General features: G+C 46.9%; 2 protein-coding genes across 2 annotated transcripts; both read left to right on the plus strand.

Annotated features, from left to right (window-relative positions):
* Positions 1 to 17568, plus strand: adamts5 (ADAM metallopeptidase with thrombospondin type 1 motif, 5 (aggrecanase-2)). Its single transcript, XM_019266834.2, has 8 exons — positions 1 to 1457; positions 10555 to 10687; positions 10903 to 11070; positions 11523 to 11806; positions 12943 to 13126; positions 13213 to 13388; positions 13489 to 13664; positions 14001 to 17568. The coding sequence occupies exons 1-8, from the start codon at positions 348 to 350 to the stop codon at positions 14695 to 14697; spliced, it is 2928 nt and encodes a 975-aa protein (XP_019122379.2). The 5' UTR covers positions 1 to 347; the 3' UTR covers positions 14698 to 17568.
* A 2676-nt stretch (positions 17569 to 20244) lies between these two features.
* Positions 20245 to 25520, plus strand: adamts1 (ADAM metallopeptidase with thrombospondin type 1 motif, 1). Its single transcript, XM_010754324.3, has 8 exons — positions 20245 to 21270; positions 22090 to 22430; positions 22544 to 22676; positions 22767 to 23224; positions 23342 to 23528; positions 23746 to 23924; positions 24206 to 24381; positions 24491 to 25520. Exons 1-8 carry the CDS (start codon positions 20646 to 20648, stop codon positions 25218 to 25220), a joined length of 2829 nt encoding a protein of 942 aa, XP_010752626.3. The 5' UTR covers positions 20245 to 20645; the 3' UTR covers positions 25221 to 25520.
* The last annotated feature ends 536 nt before the right edge of the window (positions 25521 to 26056 follow it).

Genomic DNA, 26056 nt, shown 5'->3' on the forward strand with positions numbered 1-26056 from the left:
GGAGTGGTGATTGAGCGCAAAAGGGGGCAGGACTTTTTCTCTCCGGGTCCTATTAAGAGCAAACTTTGTGTTTTTGTTCTCCAAGTTCAGCTCAGTGCGCTCCAGCCTGCACACAGCTCCTCTCTGCTGCTCTTTTTCTTTTTCCGTTTTTTCTTTCTCCTTCTTCTTCTTCTTCAATGGTTTTGTTTGCTCGCCTCTTGGTTTCTCCTGCGCGTGTTTTCATGGGGGATTTGGACACCGGGAGGATGCGCTTTTTGTTGGAACACATACCCAAAGTTGTCTCTTCGGCTATTTCGGGGTTCTTTTAGTGGATACATACATAGATGTTCCTCGGGTTGGAATGAACAATGGTGCGGCTCCTTGGTGCTCTGACCGAGGTCATGCTTTGGTTTCGGCTTCTGTTGTTGTGCGTCGTGGAGTTGGAGCTTGGAGCCGGGCTTTCTACTTTCCAGGGTTTCTATCTTCCACCTGCGAACGGGTCGCTTCTCACACCTGCCCGGAGGACAGACGGGGTCGTGCGGACCATTGACCGGATTTATCACGGAGGAGGAAAGGTGGGCTACCTGGTGTACCTGGATGGGAGCCGGTTTCAGCTGGACATGGAGAGGGATGAGTCGGTGCTGTCGCATCATTTCAGCCCCCAGTATGTGCTCGCTATGATGGGGGACAGCTCCGCGCCTTTACAGCGGGAGTGCGCGTACCGAGGGACAGTGGACTCCAACCCGGAGTCCCTGGCGGTCTTGAACCTCTGCGGAGGGGGTCTCGAGGGCTTCTTCGCCGTGAGCCACACACGCTACACCATCACACCTATCATCAGGGCGAAGGGACACGAGCACGACGTGCGCGCCCTGCAGGACAAGGACGCGGAGAGCGCGCTCCACGTGTTCACGCGCGAGAGTTTCAGCTTCGAGGCGATGCGCGAAGGGCGCGAGAGCTGCGGGACACGCGACGGGCGCAGAGGACGCAGGGATGCGGCGGGGAAACGCCGGCACAGAGGCCGAGGGAAGGGGAGACGGGACAGAGTGGGACTCGCAGCGGAGGGCGCAGACGAGCATGGCGCACACGGGCGCAAATGGTGGAGCCAACTCGCCAAAGCTGCTGCTGCTGCTCCGGAGCACGGCGCGCGGCGCAAGAGGTCGGTATCACGCGCCAGACACGTGGAGCTGCTCCTGGTGGCAGACGACACCATGACCAAGAAATACGGCAAGGACTTGAACCACTACCTGCTCACACTGGCTTCCATCGCATCCAAGCTGTATGGGCACGCCAGCATCGAGAACCCTATCCGGCTGTCGGTGGTGAAAGTGACCACGGTGACCGAGAAGGAGAAGGGACTGGAGGTGTCCAAGAACGCGGCTGCGACGCTGAAGAGCTTCTGCAAGTGGCAGAACCAACAAAACCCGCTGGATGACGACCACCAGCACCACCACGACGCCGCCATCCTCTTCACCAGGCAGGTAAACAAACTCCCCCCACCCTGCTCTTCGCTTTCAGCACCCTCCACCTGTGCGCTCCTCTCAGCTCTCAGCTGGCACAGAGGCAGCTCCTCTCCAGTCCCACACGGCGGAGGAGAGGGGCGGCTCAGCGCTCCGGTGTGACGCCGAGGCGGCGGCGCGACGCACGGTTTGTTTTTATTTTGATGGCGCACGCGTTGGCAGCTGGGTCACTGCTGCTAAGCGCCCTGCAGATTAAAAGCCTTGGGTGGATTAATGCAAATAGCCTATAAACACACAGTAACGAAGCACACACATCACCTCTTTTATATTTTATAACAGTAATAATCCAAAAATAATAATAACAGGTCATTTTCCCCCCCTTTAGTCAGTTGGTAAGTGATATTTAGAGGATTAGTTCCCTGTTTGCATCCCAGTCAGTCAGAAGTGAGGACTCCACCTGCCTCCCACATGTCCCTGCTCCCTTTGGAGTATGTTTTCCGTCTCCTCCTGTTTCTCTCTCCCCCTTTTTTTCTTTCTGAATCCTGCACACACTTAAACTGCTATTTTTCTAGGCGAGCTCTTCTGTCTCTAGCCCCCTCCACTTCACTCCCCTCCACTCCCAGTCCCCTGACAGCCCACAAGCCCTCAAGTCTGTGTGATCTGATGCTCGTGCCCTGCAGGCCCCCGTGCACGCAAATTCTTCCCAGGGTAGGAGGTTTGAAATGAGCTGCTGGGTGCACTGCACAAATCTCCCCTAAAATTCCCTTGAAACTGTAGTTAATTAGGTAGTCATCTCAGCCTTGCCGTTCCTCCCTCCCTCTTTTTCTCCCTCTCTCTCTCTCATCACTCCAGTCTGCACATTTTTTCCCAGTTACTTCTCCAGCGTCTGTCAGCTGGGGCTGGGAGCTGTCAGAAAAACAAACACATCCACCCTGTTGAGAAGCCGTACGTTTACCGAGACCACACTCATTTATCCCTCATTTCACCATCCCTTTCTCTCCTCCTCCTCCTCCTCCTCCTTCTTCCCTCCCCGCCTGGTCGAAAAGCCGCAGGGCAGCAGCAGCAGGTTTACATACATTCTTCACCCCTCCGGGTGTGGCTTCACGGTGGTTAGCTCTGCTTGACGTGTCAGATAGCTCGCCTTGGATTGCGGTGCACGGTCGGCTCATGCAGGGTCTTGTCGTGGCTCAGGTGGAAAAAAAAAAAAAGGGTATTGCCTCGGATCTCCTGCCATCATTGGCAGCGAGTTGCCGCCGTCATTCATTGGCAAGGCAGCCGGTTGTGCATACCTGAGGTCAGCAAAGCTGGCGAAGTGGCCCAGTCCCTGTGTGCCAACCACCTTGTGGCTCCTCACTAACCCTGTTGCCACTACACCTGCAAGGGCAAGACTGAAAAAAGCCGGTGCCATCCTCCAGTGGTTGGGTTTTGGCAGGGTTTGTCGGGTCAGGCGGGCTTGGAAATGGTTATCCAGATACCTCTGAGGCAGACAGTCAGACTGGACAGTAAACTAATGGAACATGACAGGCGGGATATTGTGGATTTTTCTCTGTTCCGTCTTCGACTTTGATCCTATTAAAATACACATGCTTGCCCTGGAATCCACTCTCTGTATCTTTCCATTGATTTAAAAATGTCTTTTCATCTCCAAGCAGTCCTTCAGACAATATCTCATACTGAAATCTTCCATTAAATCATTTTCATAGCAAAACCTTAAAAGTCCCCATGAACTCAAGTCACAATGAAATTTATGTTCAAGTGTTTTCAGCCGAAGCAGAGAAATTCCTGTTTTATGCGGCCTATGAGTGATTCCGAGGGTCATGTACAAAAGCACAACTTTCTAACTTAATTCAGTGATTTTGGTCGTGCCAATTAAATAAATCTGCTCAGAACCGGGCTCAGTACCTGGACCGGACCAGTTCGAGCACAACCTCCGAGACCAACAAATAATATGTTACACTACCGAGGCGATTCACAGACTTTCCTGATGGAACAATTGCTAATTAGGGCCGAGCTAAGTTAGTTTGGTCAGCCCCGGGATGCCAAGAGTCAAAACCACTTCTGTAGGCTACTGTATCCACTGCCAGACCACAACTGGTTTTGGAGGGTTGCTTTTGGTCCCGGTCCAGCTGTGACACTGGTTCAGAGGACAACCTGCAATGCATAGTAGTGAGTGGGAGTGGAAGGGCTGCTACAAATGCCAATCTGACAGTTTTTAGGTGATCAGATGGCTGTAAATTAGAAAAACACAAAGAAAAGTTTTGCAATATTAGCCTCGTATCGGCCTCATTGGTGTATCAATCAGCACTTATCGTGTCTCACCTGTCGCAGCACTTGTATTATTCATAAACCTGTCTCCTGACCTTCATTCACACACATCTCACCTTCACCGACCTGTCAGCGGCAGAAGCAGGTGATCCCACACTGCTGTACACACAGAGCGTTTAATGTCCTACTGTAGCCTCTGTAACACAGCACCACCCTCAGCACCAACATTTCGAGGTGGGTCTCTGATCCCGATCTGTTTGCATTTCTGCACTTAAATCTGCTCAGAATGCAGAATCAGCACATAGCTAATGCGTGACCTGCCTTAAGGGCCGTGACCTTTGAACCCTTTGGCTATTAAAGGCTATTTTCTTGGATTACTGGAGTACTGAACTTGCTGCTACTTCACCTTGTCGATCATTGTAACTTCGGGGTTGAGGTTTGTTCGCATCTAACAGACCGAATCTGTGATTGAATGAAAGTGAGTCATTTTCTGAGGAATGTGACCACTGCTACAAAACAAAAGATCTGGAAAAAAAAACCTCTTTACGAGAACCACACTTTTATTTACCCATTAATCATTTTTCATAATAGTGGCTGTCAGAAAAGATTCCTAAACGATGTCAAGAACTGCACAGAATTTTACAAACAGGATATAGCCATTAGAGTTTCCATTGAGCGAATGTCAGCGCGGAAACGACTTGATCTGGCTCAGGTACCTCATACCTTGCTGCATTTTGGGTTCAAAAAGGAGTAAAGAAAGAAAGTTGGATACACGAGGCCTGGTAATGTGTTAGCTATTTTTTTAAGACTTTCTCTGGAAAATGACTTTGGTTGTAACCTCAGTGAAAACTTTGATGTTCTGTAGATTCAGTTCAGATGTGTTATTGGAAAACGGCCTGCTTAGTGTTCCATCGCACTGAATGTTTGAGGGGTCAAGTAACCAAATCCTAGTTTATGTGTCAAAAGAAATAACCTTTTACGTCTGTGTGTTTGGAGACTGTGAAGCAGCTTCTGATTATTGAAGTCTGCTGATCTCGAACCCGAAGCTCACTGTAGACTTTGTGACTGAAGTCAGACCAGTCCATTGTTCCCAGATGGGAGGGAGGAGGAGTGCTCAGAGTTGGAGGGAACTCGTCTCTTTGTGGTCAGGTCCAATTACTCCAACACCCCGTACCCGCAGTGAGCTGACCCGTGTTGCCGTGTCACCCTGTTCCACACATACCAGCACCAGAACAAAACAACAGGCACATTGAGGGGACTACTCGGCACCGTTGTGAGTGTGCATTCGTGTATATGGGAACATTAAGTGTTATGCATGGCTGTGTTTGCTTGTTGTGGGCTTGGGCAGTAGACAAAGACCTACTGTAAGGTGGCCAGAGAGAGCTGCAGAGCTGCTGAGATACTGACATGCTTTGAATTCAAGACTTTCATTTGCCTTTTGCAGGTACAAGTCTGCAAGGACTTTGTTGTGGACCTCTCGGTTGAGTAGTAAAAGCGGGAAGGAAGTTGTGTTCCCATACCACACAGTGATGCCTCTGTTATTGGCCTGAGCTGAGGACCGGAATGGGTTTTTTTTCAGTGACCTGATGAAACAAAGCCTGTCTTCTTTACAGTAGGGCTGCAACTAGATGAATTAAGATGAATCAATTATTATTTGGTCTATAAAGTCAGAAAATTGTGGAAAATGTTCAGAGAAATCCCTCAAACTCTTTAAATGTCTTGTTTTGTCAATCCAAAACTCAAAGAGCATCTGTTTAACATGATATAAAACAAAGAAAAGAAGAAAATCTGTAAATTTGTAAGGCTGAAAACAGCATTTATGGCCATTTTCACATGAACGATTAATCAATTTTCAGAAAATTTGGTCAAGACCCAAGACCCAGAAACCCGAAGCTGGCAGCACGTTCCACCTCAGTGCCTTTGATCAGACTGGGATCTTTCTTCCTGAAGTCCAGGATTAACTTTTCAGTGTTGTCAGCGTAGATTGTTGTTACTCGATTCATTCTTACCATTCAGACCTAGCAGTGATGAACAAAAATCCAGCCAAGTTTGTGGGTAAGCAGACAGACAGTTATGAGTGCAGAGTGAAGCGTCTAAGGGCTCTACATGTGTGTTCATGCTGCTGTCTGATTTTTTTGATTTTTTTTCTCCACTTGCTTCTTGCAGCAATAGCTCAAATATTTGGACAGACATTGCTCGCAGGTTCTTGTGATGCTGTGGTATTGAAGTGCTCGCCTCTTGAACCTGGGTGAGGTCAGGCCACTGTCAGATTTGTGATAATACAAGTGATATATAGTATTATACAACAAGGCTCTCGCCAACGACTAAAAGGTTCCAGATTTAGACTTGTCTCGCAGCTTCTCGCTTGTTCACTCTCTCCTTTTCTCTTCTTAGCTTCTTCCGTCAACGTCCTCTTTGGTCTCTTCACCTCTGTCATTATGTCCATGGAAGCTGCTGAGCCTAATTACATTGCCCGCTTGCCCAACTCTGCTCCCCGTCAGCATTCTCCCACGCCCCTGGCCTGAAAACCACCTCTTCCCGGTGGTCCAAAACGCTTGTGGTACAAACACTGAAGCTCTCCCACATCAGTGTAGCATCACAATGATTTAGAAATCTCTTATTTTAGGGTAGAAAAGTTACATAACATTGCTGTAACCGTTTGATTTGCATTCCACTGCTTTCCATTACATGAGCCAAAAAATCTTCAAAAGCAAATGTCAAGTTATAAAATCATAACATGATAAGATAATTCTGATTTATCACCGTGATTATACTGAGGGTTGATAAACCAAAATATTTTCAGATGTAGACAGAGCCTAAACACAACACATAGTTATGTAATTCACAGTGAATGTGGGAATGTGTACAGTTTGGACTTCCTCTCCTCTCCTCCATATGTTTGGTGTGAGTCCATACATTAAAGTGTACATTTCCCAGCCCCGCGCCCCCATCACAGCCAGTCCCTCTATTTGTTTTAACTGTTCTTGATATTTCACACATGCTACACTTTGACTGGCACATGTTGACAACCTGCAGACAGCTCTCGGATCCCAACCTCTTGAGACCAGCCCCCGGGGTCTGTCGACATTCACAACGGGCCAGAGAGTTCAGTCTGTCCAACAACAACAAGACGAGTGAGCCTCACCCTCTTCACACTGGGATGCATCAGTGACTTTAGACTGCACTCCTGTCTGCAATCAAGGTCAACAGTATTTCTTAGGTCAACAAGTGAACAGAAGAAACAATTATGTACCCCAAGTTAATGTGGATGGTCCCACTCTACCTAGACTACCTCCCTGAAACTAATCTCACTGACCCCTGGTCTTCATGCAGATTAGCGGTGGACTATTTAAACAATTATCCCTGGTGCCCAGTTAGGCCCCCCACAAGCTGGTTACTCGCCTGACAGCTCTAGGTGTGTCCCTAAGACGACTGCTCTGACCGCACACCACACAAAAATAACAAACTAAAAGAAATAAACCGACGGGACCAAACAGACCACATTGCTACACCTAGCCAGGGAAAAGCCACAAAAGCCAAAAAGCTTGTCACACTAGAGGACCACACAAAATCACTGCTGATGGTTCACACCTGCCCACTGATGTCACTGACTTCAGCACTGAACTACCAGACTCCAAAACGCAAGGTGCAGAGGACGTATTCATTAGCATACACACTGGCCAAAATGAATGCACTTGCAAACCAGAAATCAGCATCAATAAAGGACCAAACCATAACCACAAACCAGCCAGATCTGAACGGACGAATCAACAAAAAAAGAATAAAGTAAGAAGAGAATTTTAAACAGTGGAATTTGTAATAAGTAAGGGCAGCAGCACACAAACCACATCATTTACTCAGTCCAACTAGTCATACTTTTATTACAAAAACTTCATATCATGACTTATGTTGTTCTGATCTCACATTTTATGACTACATTAGAGTTAAACCTTTGACCTTGTGAACCATCATGTCCTCTTGGAGCAGCTACTCGATCCTCCTGTTTTAAGGGTAAATATGGTGTTCCACAGGGATTAACACTGGGACCACTTTTGATCTGTGTGCATTGTGCTGATGACACACATGTCTTCCTGTGACTTCTCACTTTTGAAACTAGAGTCCATTGTGTGACGTGTAGCAAACATAGACTGTATAAAACATGGACGTAGAATCATGACATCATCCACGCTCCACCTCTTCGCCCATTTTTGATTCAACCAGAAGCCGGTGGAGGCAAGCACTGCCAAAATAGAGACGACCAGAGCCACCACACTGAGCTTCACAGCAGCTCTTCAGAAACCTGTGGGTGAAGCAATGAAGACTACGTCCCTGTTTTATACAGTCTATGTTATAAACACAAAGAAAGATTGATCGATTTTTTTAGGCATAAACCAAAGTATGAGTAAGAGAAGTTACTAAAACAACAAAGTTATTACAGAACAGATCCTGAGGGCCACAAATCGAGTCTCTCTCGTAGATAGAAAGCACACTGGAATATCGTCTATAGTACAAGTATAAAGTAGCATGGAAATTAGATTATTTGACAACCTGTCAATCACTGCTGACCGATCATTAGTAACCTGTCCAGTTAGTGACGGAGAGCTGGTTCTTGTTGCTTTTGATTAGCAGGTTTGTTGAATCAGCCTGAAGTGTGTTTTCATCACACAGAGTGAGCTAAACCCACACTGAACTCACTCTGTGTGTCTGGGACTGTTTGTATAACACAAGCCTTGGCTCACATTGCAAGTGGTCTTGTAAAACACACACACACGCATACACATGCACGACTCTGATCGTCTCCTGACCTTCACATCCAGCTTGCCACCTGTTCTCGTGTTATTTCTGCCAATATTTCTGTAACTCTTGTTCTCTCGGCTCTTCTCTTTAATTTCCGGCAGCTCTTTACCCCCCCCCAGCATCTGATTCCTAAACTTATTTATCTTTCCCCTCCCTCTTTTTTTTTGCTTGTATGCAAGGCTTTTGGATGAAGTTGGAAAATTATTAATTGGAGGGAAGAAGTAAAAAATAAATCGATACCATAGATGGAGTGAGTTTTCACACGCCACAATTAATTTTTTCTCATTTTCTACTTTTCACCCACGCGTTCCACATTAGATCTAAACAAAAACAGTTCTCGTACTCGAGCATGGGAGGGAGGGGGGGTGAATGAATAAATAAATTAAATGGAGGCGAGCTGGAAAGATTGTTGGGCTGAAAGAGTGTGGGAAAGGCGGAAAGAGAAACAGAAGACAAACATGTCTATACTGCACGTTCTCACCGTGTGAGTCAAAACAAACAGCGAATCCTTCGTAGTTATCTCTGCACGTGGAAAAGTTCTGAGAAACTTCAGTATAGTTTGGCTCAGCAGCATGCATGCACTTTTTGTTTGCTTCTTATGTATCCAGCAGTCAATTGTCAGAAGCAAGCAGGCACCCTCTTCCTGTTCTCTCTATGTGTGTGTATTGTGCTTTAGGCACGTTTGGCCTCTATGCTGCACGTTTGCAAGTATGTACCCATTTTACATAGATATTCTTCACTCGGTACATGCATATATGTGCTGTGTGTGTTGTGTGACTGTGAAGTGGTCCCACCCAGTCAGTCATGTGTGTGAGCGCAGAACACAAGGCGGTTTGTTCCAAAACGATCCGCCCGGAACGGGTAAACACCCTCCCCAGAGAGCCTCTCACACACGACCCAGCAGGCCTGTCAGCACCACTTAACATGACGATTCACCCTCTCTACAGGACGCGTGTGTGTGTGTGTTTTCCTTTTTTGGATGCTCTCGTGCACATGCATGAATGTTTGTCTCCATACATCTATCTATGTGCACGCAAGTCCTGCATCATTGCGATTGTGGATGCAGGCCCATGTGCAGACTGTGTGCTCTGATGTGACGGTACGATGAACTGATTGATCTCTGCACTCGGCAGGGCCCCGTGTGATGCACCCCGAGGCCTCATCTGCATGGACATGTGTGGGAATCAAAACAAAGATCAATAGTATGAACTCTGACACCCCGTGAGGCAGACAGAGGGATGGTGGAGGCACAGGAAGGAAGCGGGTATTAAAAGAAAAATTAAAGGGAGCTATGTCGAATCTCAGAAAATGACTCCATTGACACAAGCTGAATGTCTCAGCTTGGACCTGCGTTACAAACTGAGGGTCGTGCAAGGCCGAGGGGCTCTCAAAGCAGTGCATTATACTGTGTAACTGTATGGAATTACAACGGCAAACTGCAGGAATGTCTGACAGATATTTGTGTTTATGTGTGAAGCCGAAATTCAACTTTTAACTGCATCACCACCCAAATGGCACTGATTGAAAGGATGCAGAGGAAGATGAAATCTGGATCTTGAGAGTTGACCATTAAAAGGCCAGAACGGCTGAAAAGTTGAAGTATCTTTCCAAAAAAAGATTCTAAAAAATTAGAAACAATGGCCCTAGAAGAAGAATGCAGAAGCTGAACAAGAAGGAGCATGATAGCGTGATACATTGCTCCGAGACATGGCTTCATTCCTTTTTTTTAAGGCATTGACATTGGTTTGTGGTTTTGTTGACACGGCTTCAGTAAAATGAGTTTTAGGTTTTAGGTTATTGTTATTTTGACTTTTGAGAAAAGTTCTCATGAGTGAGTGATCCAGTGTTTTTTCCCCACTTTTGCTCAGTTCCCGTTTGACTATGTGGTCATGTTTGTGTTATTTGATCAGTAGAGTCATGAGCATTTATCAGTTTATGGTTCTGGGAAAAACAGTAAAATTCCCCAAAACTTCTGTGTTTCTTTCACCAAATCAGTAACCTGGGACCCCACCTTTTACTTTGAGAACCTCTGGCTTACAGTATTTCCTTTGTCCAGGACCTCTGCGGCCACCACTCCTGCGACACCCTGGGCATGGCGGACGTCGGCACCATCTGCTCTCCGGAGAGAAGCTGCGCCGTCATCGAAGACGATGGTCTTCACGCTGCGTTTACCGTTGCTCATGAGATAGGTAGGCGAGGACATGCACACATCAGCACACAAACAAAGCTCTAAACACGTCAGGGCATGCACATGCACATCTGTCTGCATATCTCCCTCGCTGATTAATATCACATGAGTATTGCATGATGTAATGCACCTGACACCCGTGCACTCGTGTATGTTTTCTGTTCTCATTCTTGCTTGCATGTGCAAACCCGTGACCTGCCCTCACCTGTGCCACAGGTCACCTGCTCGGCTTGTCCCACGACGACTCCAAGTTCTGCGAGGAGCGCTTCGGAGTTAACAGCGACAAGCGGCTCATGTCGTCCATCCTCACCTCCATCGACGCCTCCAAACCGTGGAGCCGCTGCACCTCGGCCACCATCACCGACTTCTTTGACGATGGCAACGGTGAGTGTGGGAGAACGATGAAGAAAACGGCAAACATCTGCGTTTCTTTTAGGAGTGAGAACTTTTCCCAGGAAGTAGACGTTTAATTCTCTCCCATCTACAAATTGCATCCACGTGAATTTGACTTGTAATTTCTCCAGCGGTACTTATCACTGAGAGATGTGTACTAAGAAATTAAGGTCTTGGAGTTATTTACAATCTTATTAACTTCTTGCAAAGTGTAGTGTACACTGCAGCCAAAGACAGTCACTGGCAGGAAATCAACATGAGTCAAACTTTTTAAGAAACACTTTGAACATAAATCATGTAGCAACAGCCTTCTTTCAAGCTTTACAGTGTCTGCTCCTGATCCAGCACTTTAGATGACTGATACAGGCCTTGTTTACACTGTTCACCAGCCAATAGTGTGTCATACCTTTTTTTAAAAATCCTCTCCTTCTTTCCTGCCACAGCCGAATGTCTCCTAGACTCTCCTCGCCAGCCCCTGCTGGGCCCCGAAGAGCTCCCGGGGCAGAGCTACGACGCCGTCCGCCAGTGTCGCCTGGCCTTCGGCCCCGAGTACACGGTCTGCCCGGGCATGGACGTGTGTTCTCGACTTTGGTGCGCCGTCATTCGCCAGGGACAGATGGTGTGTCTGACCAAGAAGCTGCCAGCTGTGGAGGGGACGCCGTGCGGGAAGGGACGCATCTGCCTGCAGGGGAAGTGCGTGGACAAGACCCGCAAGAGGCACTACTCGGTAAGGCGGGAGGGCGGAATCAAAATGTGGGATTGGAAATAGAAGTGTCAAGAGAGACAAAAAGCTAAAATAGATTTCTTTTTATAGTTCAAAAGTTGATATTTTAAGCATAGTACAAAGAGACACAAGGAAAAAGATTGAATGGAAAAGGAGAGAGACCTTTTAAGTGACTTCATTGTGTGGTCTGCGTTATTAATGCCACTGCTGATCTGTGCTATTTGTTCTCCTGGCCTTACTTAAACAGATCTAAATTGAATTTGGCCGTAACGAGTTAAAAGGACCAAATCTGTTCTTGGCAGGCTGTCGTCTGTGTGTGTGTGTGTGTGTGTGTGTGTGTGTGTGTGTGTGTGTTAGGGAGAGAAAGAGAGTGAAAGTCAGTAAGAAGGGGAATGAGCGAAAAGAGTATTTTCTTTGTATTTATTTGTCACGTGACATTCTATGAGACTGACTCGATCCTTGGCAGACGGCCGCATGAGTGGATCCGGCCCAAGTTCTGACACGCTTCATTTTCACCGCCTTGTATGACGAGCAGTTTACTGCACGGAGTGACATTAAGCCCCTTCATTTTGGACTTCAGAATCTTTCAACCGTTCTATATTTCTCGTATGATTGCAGATTAAGTAGCTTTTACTGCGGAAAGAAGCGGTTCAAGTGCTATAAAGACTCGGCGAATGGAAAAGCTGTTTCCAACGAAGCTTTGCAAAACTTCAGGGTCATAAAATCGAGTATGTCTCATAAAATCTTAAATGCTACTTATCCTATTTTTTTTTTAATCGCTAATGACTCATGTAGCACCGGTTGGAAAAACACAAAAATAAGTATGATACCTTTTTAGAATTTCATTCACGCTATCCCTCAGTGGAAGCATGTGAGCTACTGCACCACAGATCCAGTCATGCACTCTTAATGAGTGGTTTAATCACACGAGGCACAGCGTTCTTCCTTATCACGAATTTCTCTCTAAAGGGCTTTTCCTGTGGCGACACGTGGCTTCGCAATATCTGACAAGCACTAATCGTTCTCTCTCATCTCCTCTTTTTATTTTTCTACCCTCTGATCTCTCCTCCGCTGTCATTTCCTCATCTCCTCTTTCATCTTCCCTCTCTCCTCTTCGCTCCTCTCCTCCCTCTCCCAAGGCGTCCAACCACGGCAGCTGGAGCTCCTGGGGTCCTTGGGGTGCGTGCTCCAGAACTTGCGGAGGCGGCGTGCAGTTCGCCCAACGTCTGTGCAACAACCCGCCGCCACGGAACAACGGGCGTTACTGCACGGGCAAGAGAGCCATCTATCGGTCCTGCAACGTCACACCGTGTCCACCATCAAGTGAGTGTGATCATGAGGCTAATGTTTGTATATCATGCAGATCAAGTCTTTGATTCGAATCCTCATTCAATATAACTTTTCTCCAGATAAGAGTTTCCGTCAGGAGCAATGTGAGGTGCGCAACGGTCCCCAGACAGATCCTAAAGGGGTGAAGACATTTGTTGAGTGGGTGCCTAAGTACGCAGGAGTCCTCCCTAAAGATGTGTGCAAGTTAACCTGCCGAGCAAAAGGAACAGGATACTACGTGGTGTTCTCTCAGAGGGTGAGTTGGTTGAAAAGAACATAAAGGGTGCAGTGTGTTCAATGGAAAAAAAAAAGCAAATGTGGAAGATGACGGTGATTTTGTGGTTGTTTGTCTTCAGGTGGTAGACGGGACAGAGTGTCGTCCTTACAGCAGCTCGGTGTGCGTGAAAGGGAAATGTGTACGGACGGGCTGCGATGGCATCATCGGCTCCAAGCTCCAGTTTGACAAGTGTGGTATATGTGGAGGCGACAGCACGGGATGTATACGTGTTGTGGGCAACTTCACCAAGAAGAGGTAAGAAAGTTGACCTTTGGTTTGAGTCCAATGATTTGCGAGACGGAAAGCTGGTGAATCAGAGAGATGAGAAGTTATTTCTGATTGTGGTTTCGAACAAACACTCAGCACAACCCTGCGGCAGTTCACCGCAGTGCCTGATTTGGTCTGAATAGAGCGCAACGAGTTGTTGCTAGTCACAGCATATCCAAATAAACAGTGTCTGATTAAGTGAAACGGTTGTGTCAGAGTTAGTGTGTGATGCTTTTTGATGTCAATCCAGCAATAACAAAGAACAAACCACACTGTATTATGCGATGATCTCACCTCTCGACTACTTTCTGTCTTCCCAAACAGTAAGGGCTACACTGATGTGGTGAAGGTCCCTGCAGGCTCCACCCACCTCAAGGTACGTCAGCACAAGGCCAAAGACCAGACCCGTTACACCGCCTACCTGGCCCTCCGACGGGCCAGTGGAGAGTACCTCCTCAACGGCAAGTTCATGATCTCCACCTCCGAGACAATCATCCCACTCAATGGCTCTGTGCTCAACTACAGTGGCTGGAGCCAAAGGGATGAGTGGCTTCACAGCATGGGTCCCGGGGCCCTCCAAGAAGCTTTGATGATCCAGATTTTAGCGACAGATGTTAAAAAGCCCTTGGATGTTCGTTATAGTTTTTTCATGCCCCGCCGGACAGCCCCTCAACAGCCGTCAGCTCCGATCATCCCCAACCCAAAGCCAACCCCTGTGCGCAGCACCACAACAATCTCAACCACAACGAGAACCACCACCACCACCACCAGTAGTACCACTACATCTTCCTCCGCTCCCCCTTTCCTGATCCCAGGACGACCTACAGCTCCAGGTCCCTCCACCCCACCCCCAGGGCCTCAGTGGGTAACAGGGTCCTGGATGACGTGCTCCAGAACTTGTGACACTGGCTGGCAGAGCCGGACAGTCCAATGTAAGGACCGGGATGGGAAACTGTCCAAGGGCTGCGTGCTAGGCTCCCGCCCCTCCGCCTTCAAACACTGTCTGGTGAAGAAATGTTGAGGCGGCACGAGAGGAAAAAAATATTCCTAAGACAAGATACAATTTGTAGGAAGAAGTTTTAATTTGTACATCTGATAAAGTCTCAAGTGCTGGATGTAGGACTATGGACCAATGAATTTAAAACATAGAACCTTAATCAGGACTGTGAATGTTGGCTAAAAGCCTGGACCAAACCCACAGAGACTCAGAGACAGATTGGCATGGATGTACCTGACTATATGCCAGAGGAATGTCCTGAAATATAGTAGCCATGCAGAGCACAAGTAGGACGGAGGACAGTTTCCGTATGATAATGACAAGTATGGCCCTGGCATAGCTAAGGACTTAAATTGCATGTCATTTCCACGTGGACAGTAACTGATTGTCTTTACGTCTGTGTCGCCGTGTAATGGCATGCGTGTTGTGTTGTTTTTGTTTTTTATGCTATTCCATGTGTTGTAATCACTGTGGGGATTTGAAAGTTGCATCCCCTTTGTCTTTTGTGTCCGAGACAAGAGCCCCTACGATGGGAAGCACTCGTAGTCGTCATTTCCGTCTGCAGGGTAGCCCTGTTCCATGACTGTGATACTGTGTTGCACAGTCCTGGATCTCCCATAACTTGGACATTTGAGTGACTGGCGGCTCAGAAGAATGTTGTAAAAAAAAAATACATACTCACTAAATGTAAGCTGTGCTAAAGAAAAAGCTTAATTTACTTCCAGTTTAGAACAATGCAAAACCATATTTTCCGTTAAGCTACTTGAGTGTATCTCGGTAGCAGTGCTATCACTGGTGCTGGAGTCTCTCAGTGACTGAAATGTCCAGGTTACAGGATGTAAATACCTATGACAGTCCTGGATCAGGGTTACCCATATCCCCTGACAATAAGCGTTCTTTATTTGACTCATCTGTCCAGCTGAAAACCAGAAAAGAATACAAGGAGAAGGGAAGACTGAGTTTTCTCATTGTGACAACCAATAGGTCGAAACCATTCAAAGCAACGGTGACTTTCACGACCAGCGATGAACCGTTGCATCAGATCCATGCGGTCTATGTGCAGGTTCTTCAGAAGTTGAGGATACATTTCTTACTTCTTGAGTATCAATCGTACTGAAACTGATAATCACCTGTACAGCGTAGAAACAGCAGCGTGGTGTGACGGGAGCACGACAAACTTTTCAACAGTTAAAACTGACAAAGGGGCAAAGTGACCACGACACTCCTTAACATTTATGGAGGTTAACAATGACTCACAGGTTTGGAGTGATGCTTGATTTTTTTTTTTTTCATGTGTATGTGTGTGTGTGTGTGTGTTTATGTGCATGTTATGTGCTAGCACATACATGTAGCCAGGCCTGTGTTTTAAGATCATGCAGTATGTACCAGGAACATGTATTTTTGTCCTTTACTGCATCTTGAAGCTTCTTCACTCTCAGTCTTGTTTGTATCAATCATTAAGCTGGTGCTTTCGGAGGAGGTTTTGTTTGTTTGTCTGTTTAGGAAGCAATGCTAATATGACAATGTGTGCCCTGGATACTCGCAACAACCGCAAGGGAGATACTAATGCAGTCATGTCCTTTTGCAATTCAACTCGTGCTTTATTTTTCATCACTCATTCTCTATTTTACTACTTTACATCCCGCATTTCAAAATGATTGTTTGGACCTGTTTCTAGCACTGATGGGTGGGGTTTGCCACATTACAACAAATCAAGGGTTTTCCTCTTACATCCAGTGGAATCTAGCCATGCAGATACTTGTGGTTTCATTCGTCCAAATTTTAAGATATCAATCTGGTGCCTCCAGCCCAACAGTACAAATGGTTTAGCTTTAAAAAAATATATTGAATTTTCAGCATAAACTTGTCATACCAGAAACAATTCCTCTGTTACTTCAGACAATCCGCAGACCTCACTGCCAGCAATTTCCTTGGAACAAATTTCTACCAAAGAAAGAGTCCCTATTACTTCTTGGTGGAGTCTGCAAAGTAAGGTTGCTGCTATTGTAAAGAAATACACTTTTCCTTGCAGAGAGAAGCAGGTGAGAAGATTTATACAACTTCCATGGATGTCCTTGAAGTATGAAGCCAGGAAATGGCTCGCGTAATTAGGCATAAAGACTGGAAGCAAGTGGAAACCACGAGCCTGACTCTGTCCAAAGATTAAAAAATATGCCTGACAACACCTCAAGTTCACTGATTAACACGTTACATCTTGTTTTACATCTTACATATGTGAGTATGGTATCAATCTTCTCATCTAACTCTCAAGAAAGTTGTTGTATTAAACTAAGCAATCTGCACGAGACACCACTAGGTTGAAGTGAGGAAACCTTACCCTTTAAAATCCCCTCACCAAATCTCACAGTATCAAGCTTTAACTCATTCTTTTGCTCACCTCAACTCAATAACCTCAACTCTCTTGAATGGTAATCATCAAAGTGACGTTGATTACACACCTAGTGGACTCTTTAAAATACCTTCCTGTAATTGTGTTGAACTTTTCTGGCACCTGTTGCATGTTCCTGTGTGGCAAACCTCACCCGTCTGGCATCCGTGCAGGAGAAAACAAAGCACGACCTGCATCAACATACCACTCGCAACATGTTCTCTCTTCTTCCCCTCACACACTCAGATTTATTTACATTATGTAGACATTTTTGTACAATGAATAGATCATATATGTGTATTCAACCATATTTACACAGAAATGTACACGTAAAGACACACCATCATTTCCACGGTATTTATGTATTTCAGAAAGCCTCACACACACACTTCATACACACACTCAACGTACTCTGACTCCTCGCTGAACGACAGAAACACAGCACTGAACTTGTAATTTATTGTTTGTACAACTGGTATGTGTGAATAAAAAAACAATGAGATGAGTTTTATTTATTATAGTAATTTTGTATCAAATTACTATTTAACTTAGGATTATGACTGTGCAGAATCATTCCTTTGTAAGAATATAGTGTTTCTTTTCTAGTCATCCACATGAATATATGTACATAAAATCTATATATTTAAATATCCTTGTGTGTGTGTTGTTCATTTCATGTTTCATTTCAAGAGTTTGGCTCCTGCAGGTGAGTGTTGGGGGTGGTGGGGTTGAAGAAACAGGGAGTGATGCTGATCCAGGGCAGCAATTGTATTGACAGCAGAGGGAGAGATGGGAAATTTTTCCACAGTCTGTAGAATCAGGAGACGTTGGGTATATGGGATGGGGGTGAAAGGTCACCATACATCACCTACAGCAGATCAGCCAATAGAGAAATTTAATTGCAATTGCTGGGAATCAACCAGTAGGGGGAGCACAATATGTGGAATTCAAACACTCACCTGTATACATTGATTTTCAACTAAAAAGGTGATTTAGTTACTCATTAAATAGTACACCAAATAAGTAGAGTCTGTCTGGAAAATGATTATGAGGCATGTCACGTGTGTGCAGCTCAAGTTGTCTGCCTGAACTAGCTTGCAGGCATCGTGCATCATTTATTTTACATGCATTTAAACTGTTACGAAACTGGCAGTATCCTCACACACTCAGCAAAACTGAAGCCGAGAAAGCAAGATTAGCTTTATGAGGGCACGTCGGACATTAAAGATGCCTTCGTCATGCTTAAAAGAGCTCCCGTTGCCTCGAATGAATTGATAAATGTTGACTAGAGAGGTACAGATTTAAACACATTGATGCCTGACGCGATGGTGGAGGAAATACTCAAATCTTTTACTCGAGTAAAAGTAATATTAATATGTAAATGTACATGCAAAACACATTTCAAGTGGTGAAGCATAACATATTGTAATGAAATACAAAGTGTACCTGAGTGAATGTACGTGATTACTGTCCAACACTGGTCAAAAGACACATAAAGACAGTATTAGCACCAGAAACATGCATTCTACACCATATAAAATACATACACTGATAGAATAAGAGTTACTTAACTTACCCACTTAACTATGGAGTGGACAAAGGTCTATTAGCATCAGCTTAATGGCATAATAACACTAGTTTACACATATAAAAATGTGAAGGATCCTAGTTTATATGGCCCAGTTTTTCCCCCACAGAAACCAGGATGGCCAAGTAGCACTCCTGGTGGAACTCCCTTTCCTCATCTTTCCTCATCCAGTCAAAATGGACATTTTTCCCAACTCCACTACATCCCAGTATCACCTGGCTGTCATCTCCTAAACCCATAGTTCTGATCCGGGATCAGTACCCTCAAACAGAGGCACTGTTCTCCACAAAGTTCATGAGTGCAACAAGTCTGCCTCCCTGTGGTGACCGACTCACAGCCTGCGCTTTTACAAACTCCCACAAGTGATGCTGAGGCGCCACCTGTCGGACAGAGTCACCATTGGTCCATCAAGTCGTGGAAAATACCCTGCAGCAGTCTGGGGAATTTCCTAAAGTCGTGTCTACCATCTCCTGGAAAATCATGGAATTACAGCTACACCACTTTTGTGACCTGTTGCTTTTAAGGTGGAACTTCCACAATCTGTCCATTGAAGGACTCATCTTTAATGTTACACAGTGCAGTGGACATCATGCCAATATGCTCTTCAGAGTCAATCTAAAATGTGAAGCACTTGTTAAAAAAATTAGTTCATGATATCTGTATGTTTTGATTATTATTGTTTAGAGGTCTAAATTCTGTGATATCTTTATTAGAAGTATTGCGTTAGTTTGTCTTCCCCAAACAGATGTTCCTGGACAGTCTGAAATAATTAAGTGTTTTTCTTTGCTGAGAGTGCACTTTTGCATATTTGTGATATCTCTAACTGCTGATAACAGGATTTATGCAATTTCTAATGAAACTCCAGCGTAAACTCTTCCTGCCTGTCGGAGACAGGGGCAGCCCGAGCGGGAGGGGTAAGACGCCGGAGGACAGGGGCTCTGTGTGCCTTGATTCGATCGCAGAGGCAGCCCTTTCGGAGAACCCGATCCACCTTAAGACCTCAGCGGCCCCTCTCTGCTCCCTCTCCCCGGGGAGCAGAGCTGCGGGACCCGGCCACGGCGCACCACAGCCTGCTTGGCACCGAGGAGGTGTGTACGGCTCCCGGAGCCTTGGCCGTGGTTACCGTTCCCCGACCCGCTGCCATCTCCCTTCTCTAGTTGCACTGACACTACAACACTGCTCCACATCAGCCACTGCCTCCTGTCACGCTGATTTATGCTGGAATAGGAATAAGTTTAATAAGTGGTATGTAGAGCACTGCAACTGTGCCACAGTTATGAGCACTTATGTCATACGTGTACGCACTAATGGGTGAAATGATCTATTACATGGCAAATATTAATAGATTATATCCTGTAATAATATTAGTGGCTTGTGATTGTGTGTACATATTGTGACAGACAAGCAGAGTCCGCAAAAGAAAACGTCTCTCTGCCCCAAAGCTCTCTTTCCTCCACAATGATTGATTATTATGGCAACGCTCCAGGTCGCTGGTGCGTTTTCCTTGCGCACGGGATTTGGCCCCTCTTAGATCAAAGGGTCCTCAGGAAAGGGGTGGTACCCAAGGCACGGGGATATATAGGAGGGACCGGCTCTGTTCTGACTGCAAGGCAAGAGCAGAGAACAGACTAAAACGGGCCAGCAGAGGGAAAAAAAAACACTGCCCCCGAACTCTAAGAGAGTTAGAAACTGAGACATCTGCTGAGTTTTGGAGAGAAAGAGACCTGTTGGAATTTACTGCTGAGATCCAGCTTTTATTTTCATTTAATTTAAAGGACTTGCAACAAGTCAGACCTGCACATAACTTTAAATGAGTTTTGCACTGGATTTGATCCCTTTTTAGATTTTTGTGCGTAATTTTGGGTACAGTTTTGTGGAAGTTTAAAGACTTTGGGGTTTGTAGTTTTATAGTGGAAAACCTTTTAAAGGATTTACTTGCTTCCTCGTAGAGACTTTATTATCAATTTCTATTTCCACTTGTCGGATTTCAGTTATATGATGTCGTTTTTACACATTTCCATTGGCTTAATCGCCGCTCTGTGCGTCGGCACGGCGCGCAGCGCCTGGGAGGAGAGCACAGTGGTGCCGGTCAGAATAGACCCAACGGCCCGGTGGGAGAGCGAATCCGAACCGTGGCGGACTCTCTCCGCAGAGGAGAAGGAGAAGGAGGCGGAGATGAGGGTGTACCGGTTGGACGTATTTGGCAAGGAGCTGATCTTGCAACTAGAGCCTGACCAGACCTTCTTGGCGCCGGGTTTTGTCTTTCACATTGTGGGGAGTCCCGAGTCCGAACCGACACAGGAACCCAAGACCGGAGCCGAGCCGGGTTGCTTCTTCTCAGGCACTGTGAACGGAGAGGAGCACTCTGCCGCTGCGCTCAACCTGTGTCACGGACTCAGGGGCGGATTCTACTTTCAGGGTGAAGAGTATTTTATTCAGCCCCTCAACTCGAGTGACTTTGTGGGCACCGAGGACGATGTCCACGCCATCCGCCGGAGAGGTCGGGCAGCTTTGGCTGAGGAGGGGAGCTCCAAGTGCGGGGTCAACGAGGACGAGGAGAGGGTGCCAAAGAATCTGGAGAAAGAAACCAGTCACGGAGGCGCTAACGCAGACCAGACAGGTAAGTCTGCAGAAAAAAAATGCTCGCATTTTATACACCAGGACTCATTTTCGCTGAACTGATCAGACCAGCGACCGTCAAATTGGCCAATAATTTAAAAAAAAGTGATTTATTTAATTTATAGAATATCTTGAAATGTTTTTAGCTGATTACAAAGTCACAGAGACAGTGAATATGCAGACAAAACTGCTGTCAGCTGGAGATGTGCGTGTGACAGGGCGCACAGCATGCGCAAATGGATCAGCTACCCTTTTTTTGACAGCGCCGTTTACGCACTACCAGAGATTAGAAAGGGAGGGAGTGGATAGAGAGAGGGAGGGGGTTCTCTGAGAGGAGGAGGAGGAGGAGGAGGAGGAGTGACGGAGGAAGGGGAGGGGGGAGCAGCAGGGTTTGGGATCAGCCAGAGCCCGGCAGTGCTGAGACGTGTAAACTCGTCTCCTGGTACAACTCGCACCGGCAGACATTTTTCCCCACAGAAAGGATTTTCTCCCTTCGCCCCTTTCTCACACGCATAATTTCCACCAGAGAAGGTCACTGTAGGAATGTGGACCCTGAGGAGGAGGAGCTGCTGGTGGTGCGACGCTGACTCACAGCCATGCTCCTTCAGGCATATCTGGAGCTCACTTTGGAGCCTCTATCCTGAAAAAAAACGAGCCTTTCTATCTACCACATGAGTTTTGCAGTGTGCAGTGTCCCAGACAAACTGAATCATTCCCCCCAAAAGTGTTACAGTGCAGTGAGATTAGGACTGAAACCTGATATCAGCTGACACGACCTGTGAACCCACTTTGGTCTGACCTCTCTCTTCTCTCCCCTCAGCCCACCACAGGAACAGGCGTTTTGTCTCTACCCCTCGCTACCTGGAGATCATGCTGGTGGCCGACCAGTCCATGGCTGAGTTCCACGGTGCCGGGCTCAAACCCTACCTACTGACCATCATGGCTGTGACATCCCGCCTCTACCGCCACCCCAGCATCCACAACTCCATTAGCCTGGCTGTAGTGAAGCTGCTGGTGGTGTATGAGGAAGAGAAAGGCCCTCAGGTGTCATCTAACGCCGCCATGACCCTCCGTAACTTCTGCCAGTGGCAGCAGCAACACAACCCACCCAGTGACCGCCACCCTGAGCATTATGACACCGCTGTGCTCTTCACCAGGACGGTAAGTTAGAGCGGGAGAAGATCAAGTATGTTAAGGCAGACAATGGTTTAGAGATAGAAAAAGAGAAAGAGTGTTCAGTACATTAATGTTACTCTCTCTCTTTGCCGGTTTAGGACCTGTGCGGTGCCCACTCTTGTGACACTCTTGGCATGGCAGATGTTGGCACAGTGTGTGACCCTGAAAGAAGTTGCTCGATTATTGAGGATGATGGACTGCAAGCAGCATTTACTGTGGCACATGAACTGGGTAAGTAGAAAAAAATCCATCCTTGTGTGTACACACACAAATACATAACTTATACTCGAGGTGCTCAAAGAACTCTTCTTTCATCTCCAGGCCATGTCTTCAATATGCCTCATGATGATGCCCAGCTGTGCTCTGGAGTCAACGGTGCCCACTGGGGCTCCCACATGATGGCCTCCACCCTATCCAACCTGGACCAGCAGCAGCCATGGTCCCCCTGCTCCGCACTCATGGTCACCACCTTCCTGGATAATGACCATGGTCAGTGCTTGTTGGATAAACCTGTCAAACCTCAGCCGCTGCCCCAGCCCCTTCCCGGGACGGTCTACAACGCCGACCATCAGTGCAGGTTGACCTTCGGCGAAGACTCCCAGCACTGCCCTGATCTGAGTACCACTTGCGCAGCTCTGTGGTGCACTGTGACTACGTCCAGTGGTTTGCTGGTATGCCAGACGAAGAACTTCCCCTGGGCTGATGGAACGTCATGTGGGCATGACAGCTACTGCCTGGCTGGACAATGTCTCACTAAGACCCAAGCTGCCAAACACCAGGTAGGAACCAGACCCAATCCAATTATACTTCAAACACCCCAAGAAACACGGCCTGATCCAAAAGCAGTTCATATGTAACTTGTCTAATTGTAACTGTCATGTCTTTGGTGCTTTCAGACTCCTGTCAATGGTGGCTGGGGAGTGTGGGGTCCCTGGGGTGACTGCTCTCGGACCTGCGGTGGAGGTGTGCAGTACTCCTTCCGTTCCTGTGACAACCCTTTGCCCAAGAACGGGGGCAAGTACTGTGAGGGCAAGAGGATCCAGTACCGCTCCTGTAACACTGAAACCTGCCCTGATACCAATGGTAAGAGATCTTTATTACCTTTGTATTGTTCTAAACATTTTCATGGAAGTTTATTATATGCAAATAGCACCATATACTGCAGATGTTCTCAGGTTCGCTAAGCAATAAGTCATGTTTTGATGTACTTTGCACATTGGTGTGAAAGTTAGCATGCAGGTCACGCTAAAGCGGTAAATCTGCAAGCAGCAAATCTGACCTCTCTGTGTCTCTTTCCCAGGCCTGTCGTTCCGTGAGGAACAGTGCCTGGCCCACAACGACATGTCAGCCCAAGTGTCGCTGGGTTCAGGCGAGGGTGTCGAGTGGGTGCCCAAGTATGCTGGAGTTTCACCCAAAGACCGCTGCAAGCTGGTGTGCAGGGCCAAGGGCACTGGATACTTCTTTGTCCTCAAATCCAAGGTGAGAGTTGCTGAATTATATCGATAACCTCTATCTGGCTTTTATATTTAGTTTAAGAATGGTGTTGCAACATTCTCAGGGTCTCAGTCTATCTCACAAGTCCTCTTACTTGTGCAGACCTGCAGGTTGAAGTATTAGCTATTGTAATTTTGTCTCAGCCCCAAGGCGATTGCTCTGCTGCAGGAAAAGAGTTACTTTTTACCTTTTGACTCAGACTCTTATGTAACTGTTTTACTAGACACAACTCTAAAGTTCCAATTGTGTTTCTCTGCTGCCCTCAGGTGGCTGATGGCACACCCTGCAGCCCAGACTCCACATCAGTTTGTGTTCAAGGCCAGTGTGTCAAGGCTGGATGTGATCGTGTCATTGGTTCTAACCGGCGCTTTGATAAATGCGGCGTGTGCGGTGGAGACGGCTCTACCTGCAAGAAAGTGTCTGGCTCTCTGGAGCGTGCCAGGTAAGCATCTCACAGCCTTTTTGTCTTATCCAGTACACTGCGACCTTCTAGCATTTCCGTCAAATTAATTATTATGACTGAGTCTGACCTCTGGCTTTCTCTTTTTCAGGCCTGGTTACCAGGATGTTGTAACTATCCCTGCTGGCGCCACCCACCTGGATGTCAAGCAACGTGCCCCAGGCAATGGTCGTCACGATAACAGCTACTTGGCAGTGCGTCGCCAGGATGGAACCTATCTGTTAAATGGCGATTACAAGCTGATGACCATGGAGACCGACATCGCCTTGCAAGGGGCACTGTTGCGGTACAGCGGCTCCTCTGCCACGCTTGAGCGCATCCGGAGCTTCGCCCCACTCCCAGAGTCACTCACCATCCAAGTGTTGTCTGTGGGAGAAGCCCCAAGGCCCCGGGTTAAGTACAGCTACTTTGCACCAAGACCTGCTTCAGTCTCCGGCAACGGAGGCCGCCGCCAGTCTATCAATGCCATCCGAGAGGTGGGCGGAGCTGAGTGGACCTTGAGGGAGTGGGGTCCATGCTCCCAGACCTGTGGCGGAGGTATGCAGCAGAGAGAGGTGGTGTGTCTAGATCCCCAGGGTCATCCCTCAAGAGATTGCCCAGAGGAGCTTCGTCCCATAGCCTCGCGGTCCTGCGCAACCCTGCCCTGTCCATCTTGGCTTCTGGGTGAATGGTCGGTATGCTCCAAGACCTGCGGCCGAGGCTTCCGCAAACGCCAACTGCGCTGCATCGGCCATGACGGGCGCACATTAACCCATGACAGCTGTGACACCAAAGACCGGCCGCGACCCCTGCTGGAACTGTGCAATCAGGGTCCCTGTTAAAGACCCTTTCCACAATCTAACCTCCTTTCAAACAGCCAGCTTTTAGAAAGACATCAGATTAAGACTCTGATCTTCACTGCCTCCTTCTTCCCACAGAGGCCGTTGAATGTTTACGTCCAGAGAAAGAGTGCTGCAGGTTTTCATGGGTTCCAGGTAGTCTAACTTGTCTATGGGTCCACAGTGACTGTGACTGTAAAGACTGGTTTTCACCCAGTCCCTCCATCTACTTGCAGCAAGAAGGACTGATTGCAGCTTGCTGCCTGTCTGGCTTCAGCGCAGCAGTGGCACATTTTGTCTCCCTTTTTGGGAAGAAAGCATGAACATTCCCGATTTCCTAAAGGAGCATGCTGCTCACTGTGCCAATGTCATGCTTGTGTTTGAGTGTATGTGTGTGTGAGAGAGAGAATGTGTGAGACTGTGTGCAAGTGTCAAATTTTTAATGCATGTATATAATGTTTGTCCAAGCTGGGCTGGACAGACATAAGGGTTTGGGTGGGGGGAGGTTATTTGCAGAGTATATAAAGAAACAAATGAAAGAGAATATTCATATTCTACTTGCTCACCCCATCAGGTATGGAAATAAGATAGCTAATAGTCATAGTGTTTATGTTCAAACGTACAAGTTTATTTATCACAAACCTGTAGCACTTCATCTTTGTTTTTGCCAGCGGCACATTGTAACACCCAGTTGTCTCTAAATGCCTCAGTACACAGTACTTTATCTTTTAGCCATATCTTGCCCTCATGTACACAGCCTTCAGTGAGGGAAGACCAGAGAGGAGTGTGTGTGTGAGTGTGTGTGTGCATGTGCGGAGACCTAAAGAGGGACTTGTCTC

Source organism: Larimichthys crocea, chromosome XIX (assembly GCF_000972845.2).
Source record: "Larimichthys crocea isolate SSNF chromosome XIX, L_crocea_2.0, whole genome shotgun sequence".
Lineage (NCBI taxonomy): Eukaryota > Metazoa > Chordata > Actinopteri > Sciaenidae > Larimichthys > Larimichthys crocea.

What these genes read in the sequence shown, in the direction of transcription:
- adamts5 (XM_019266834.2), top strand. Translation starts at nt 348, where the DNA reads ATGGTGCGGCTCCTTGGTGCTCTGACCGAGGTCATGCTTTGGTTTCGG. An exon ending in TACCGTTGCTCATGAGATAG is followed by an intron (nt 10,688 to 10,902) that starts GTAGGCGAGGAC and finishes CCTGTGCCACAG; the next exon opens with GTCACCTGCTCGGCTTGTCC. An exon ending in CTTCTTTGACGATGGCAACG is followed by an intron (nt 11,071 to 11,522) that starts GTGAGTGTGGGA and finishes TTCCTGCCACAG; the next exon opens with CCGAATGTCTCCTAGACTCT.
- adamts1 (XM_010754324.3), top strand. Translation starts at nt 20,646, where the DNA reads ATGATGTCGTTTTTACACATTTCCATTGGCTTAATCGCCGCTCTGTGC. An exon ending in AACCTGCCCTGATACCAATG is followed by an intron (nt 23,529 to 23,745) that starts GTAAGAGATCTT and finishes TCTCTTTCCCAG; the next exon opens with GCCTGTCGTTCCGTGAGGAA. An exon ending in TCTTTGTCCTCAAATCCAAG is followed by an intron (nt 23,925 to 24,205) that starts GTGAGAGTTGCT and finishes TGCTGCCCTCAG; the next exon opens with GTGGCTGATGGCACACCCTG.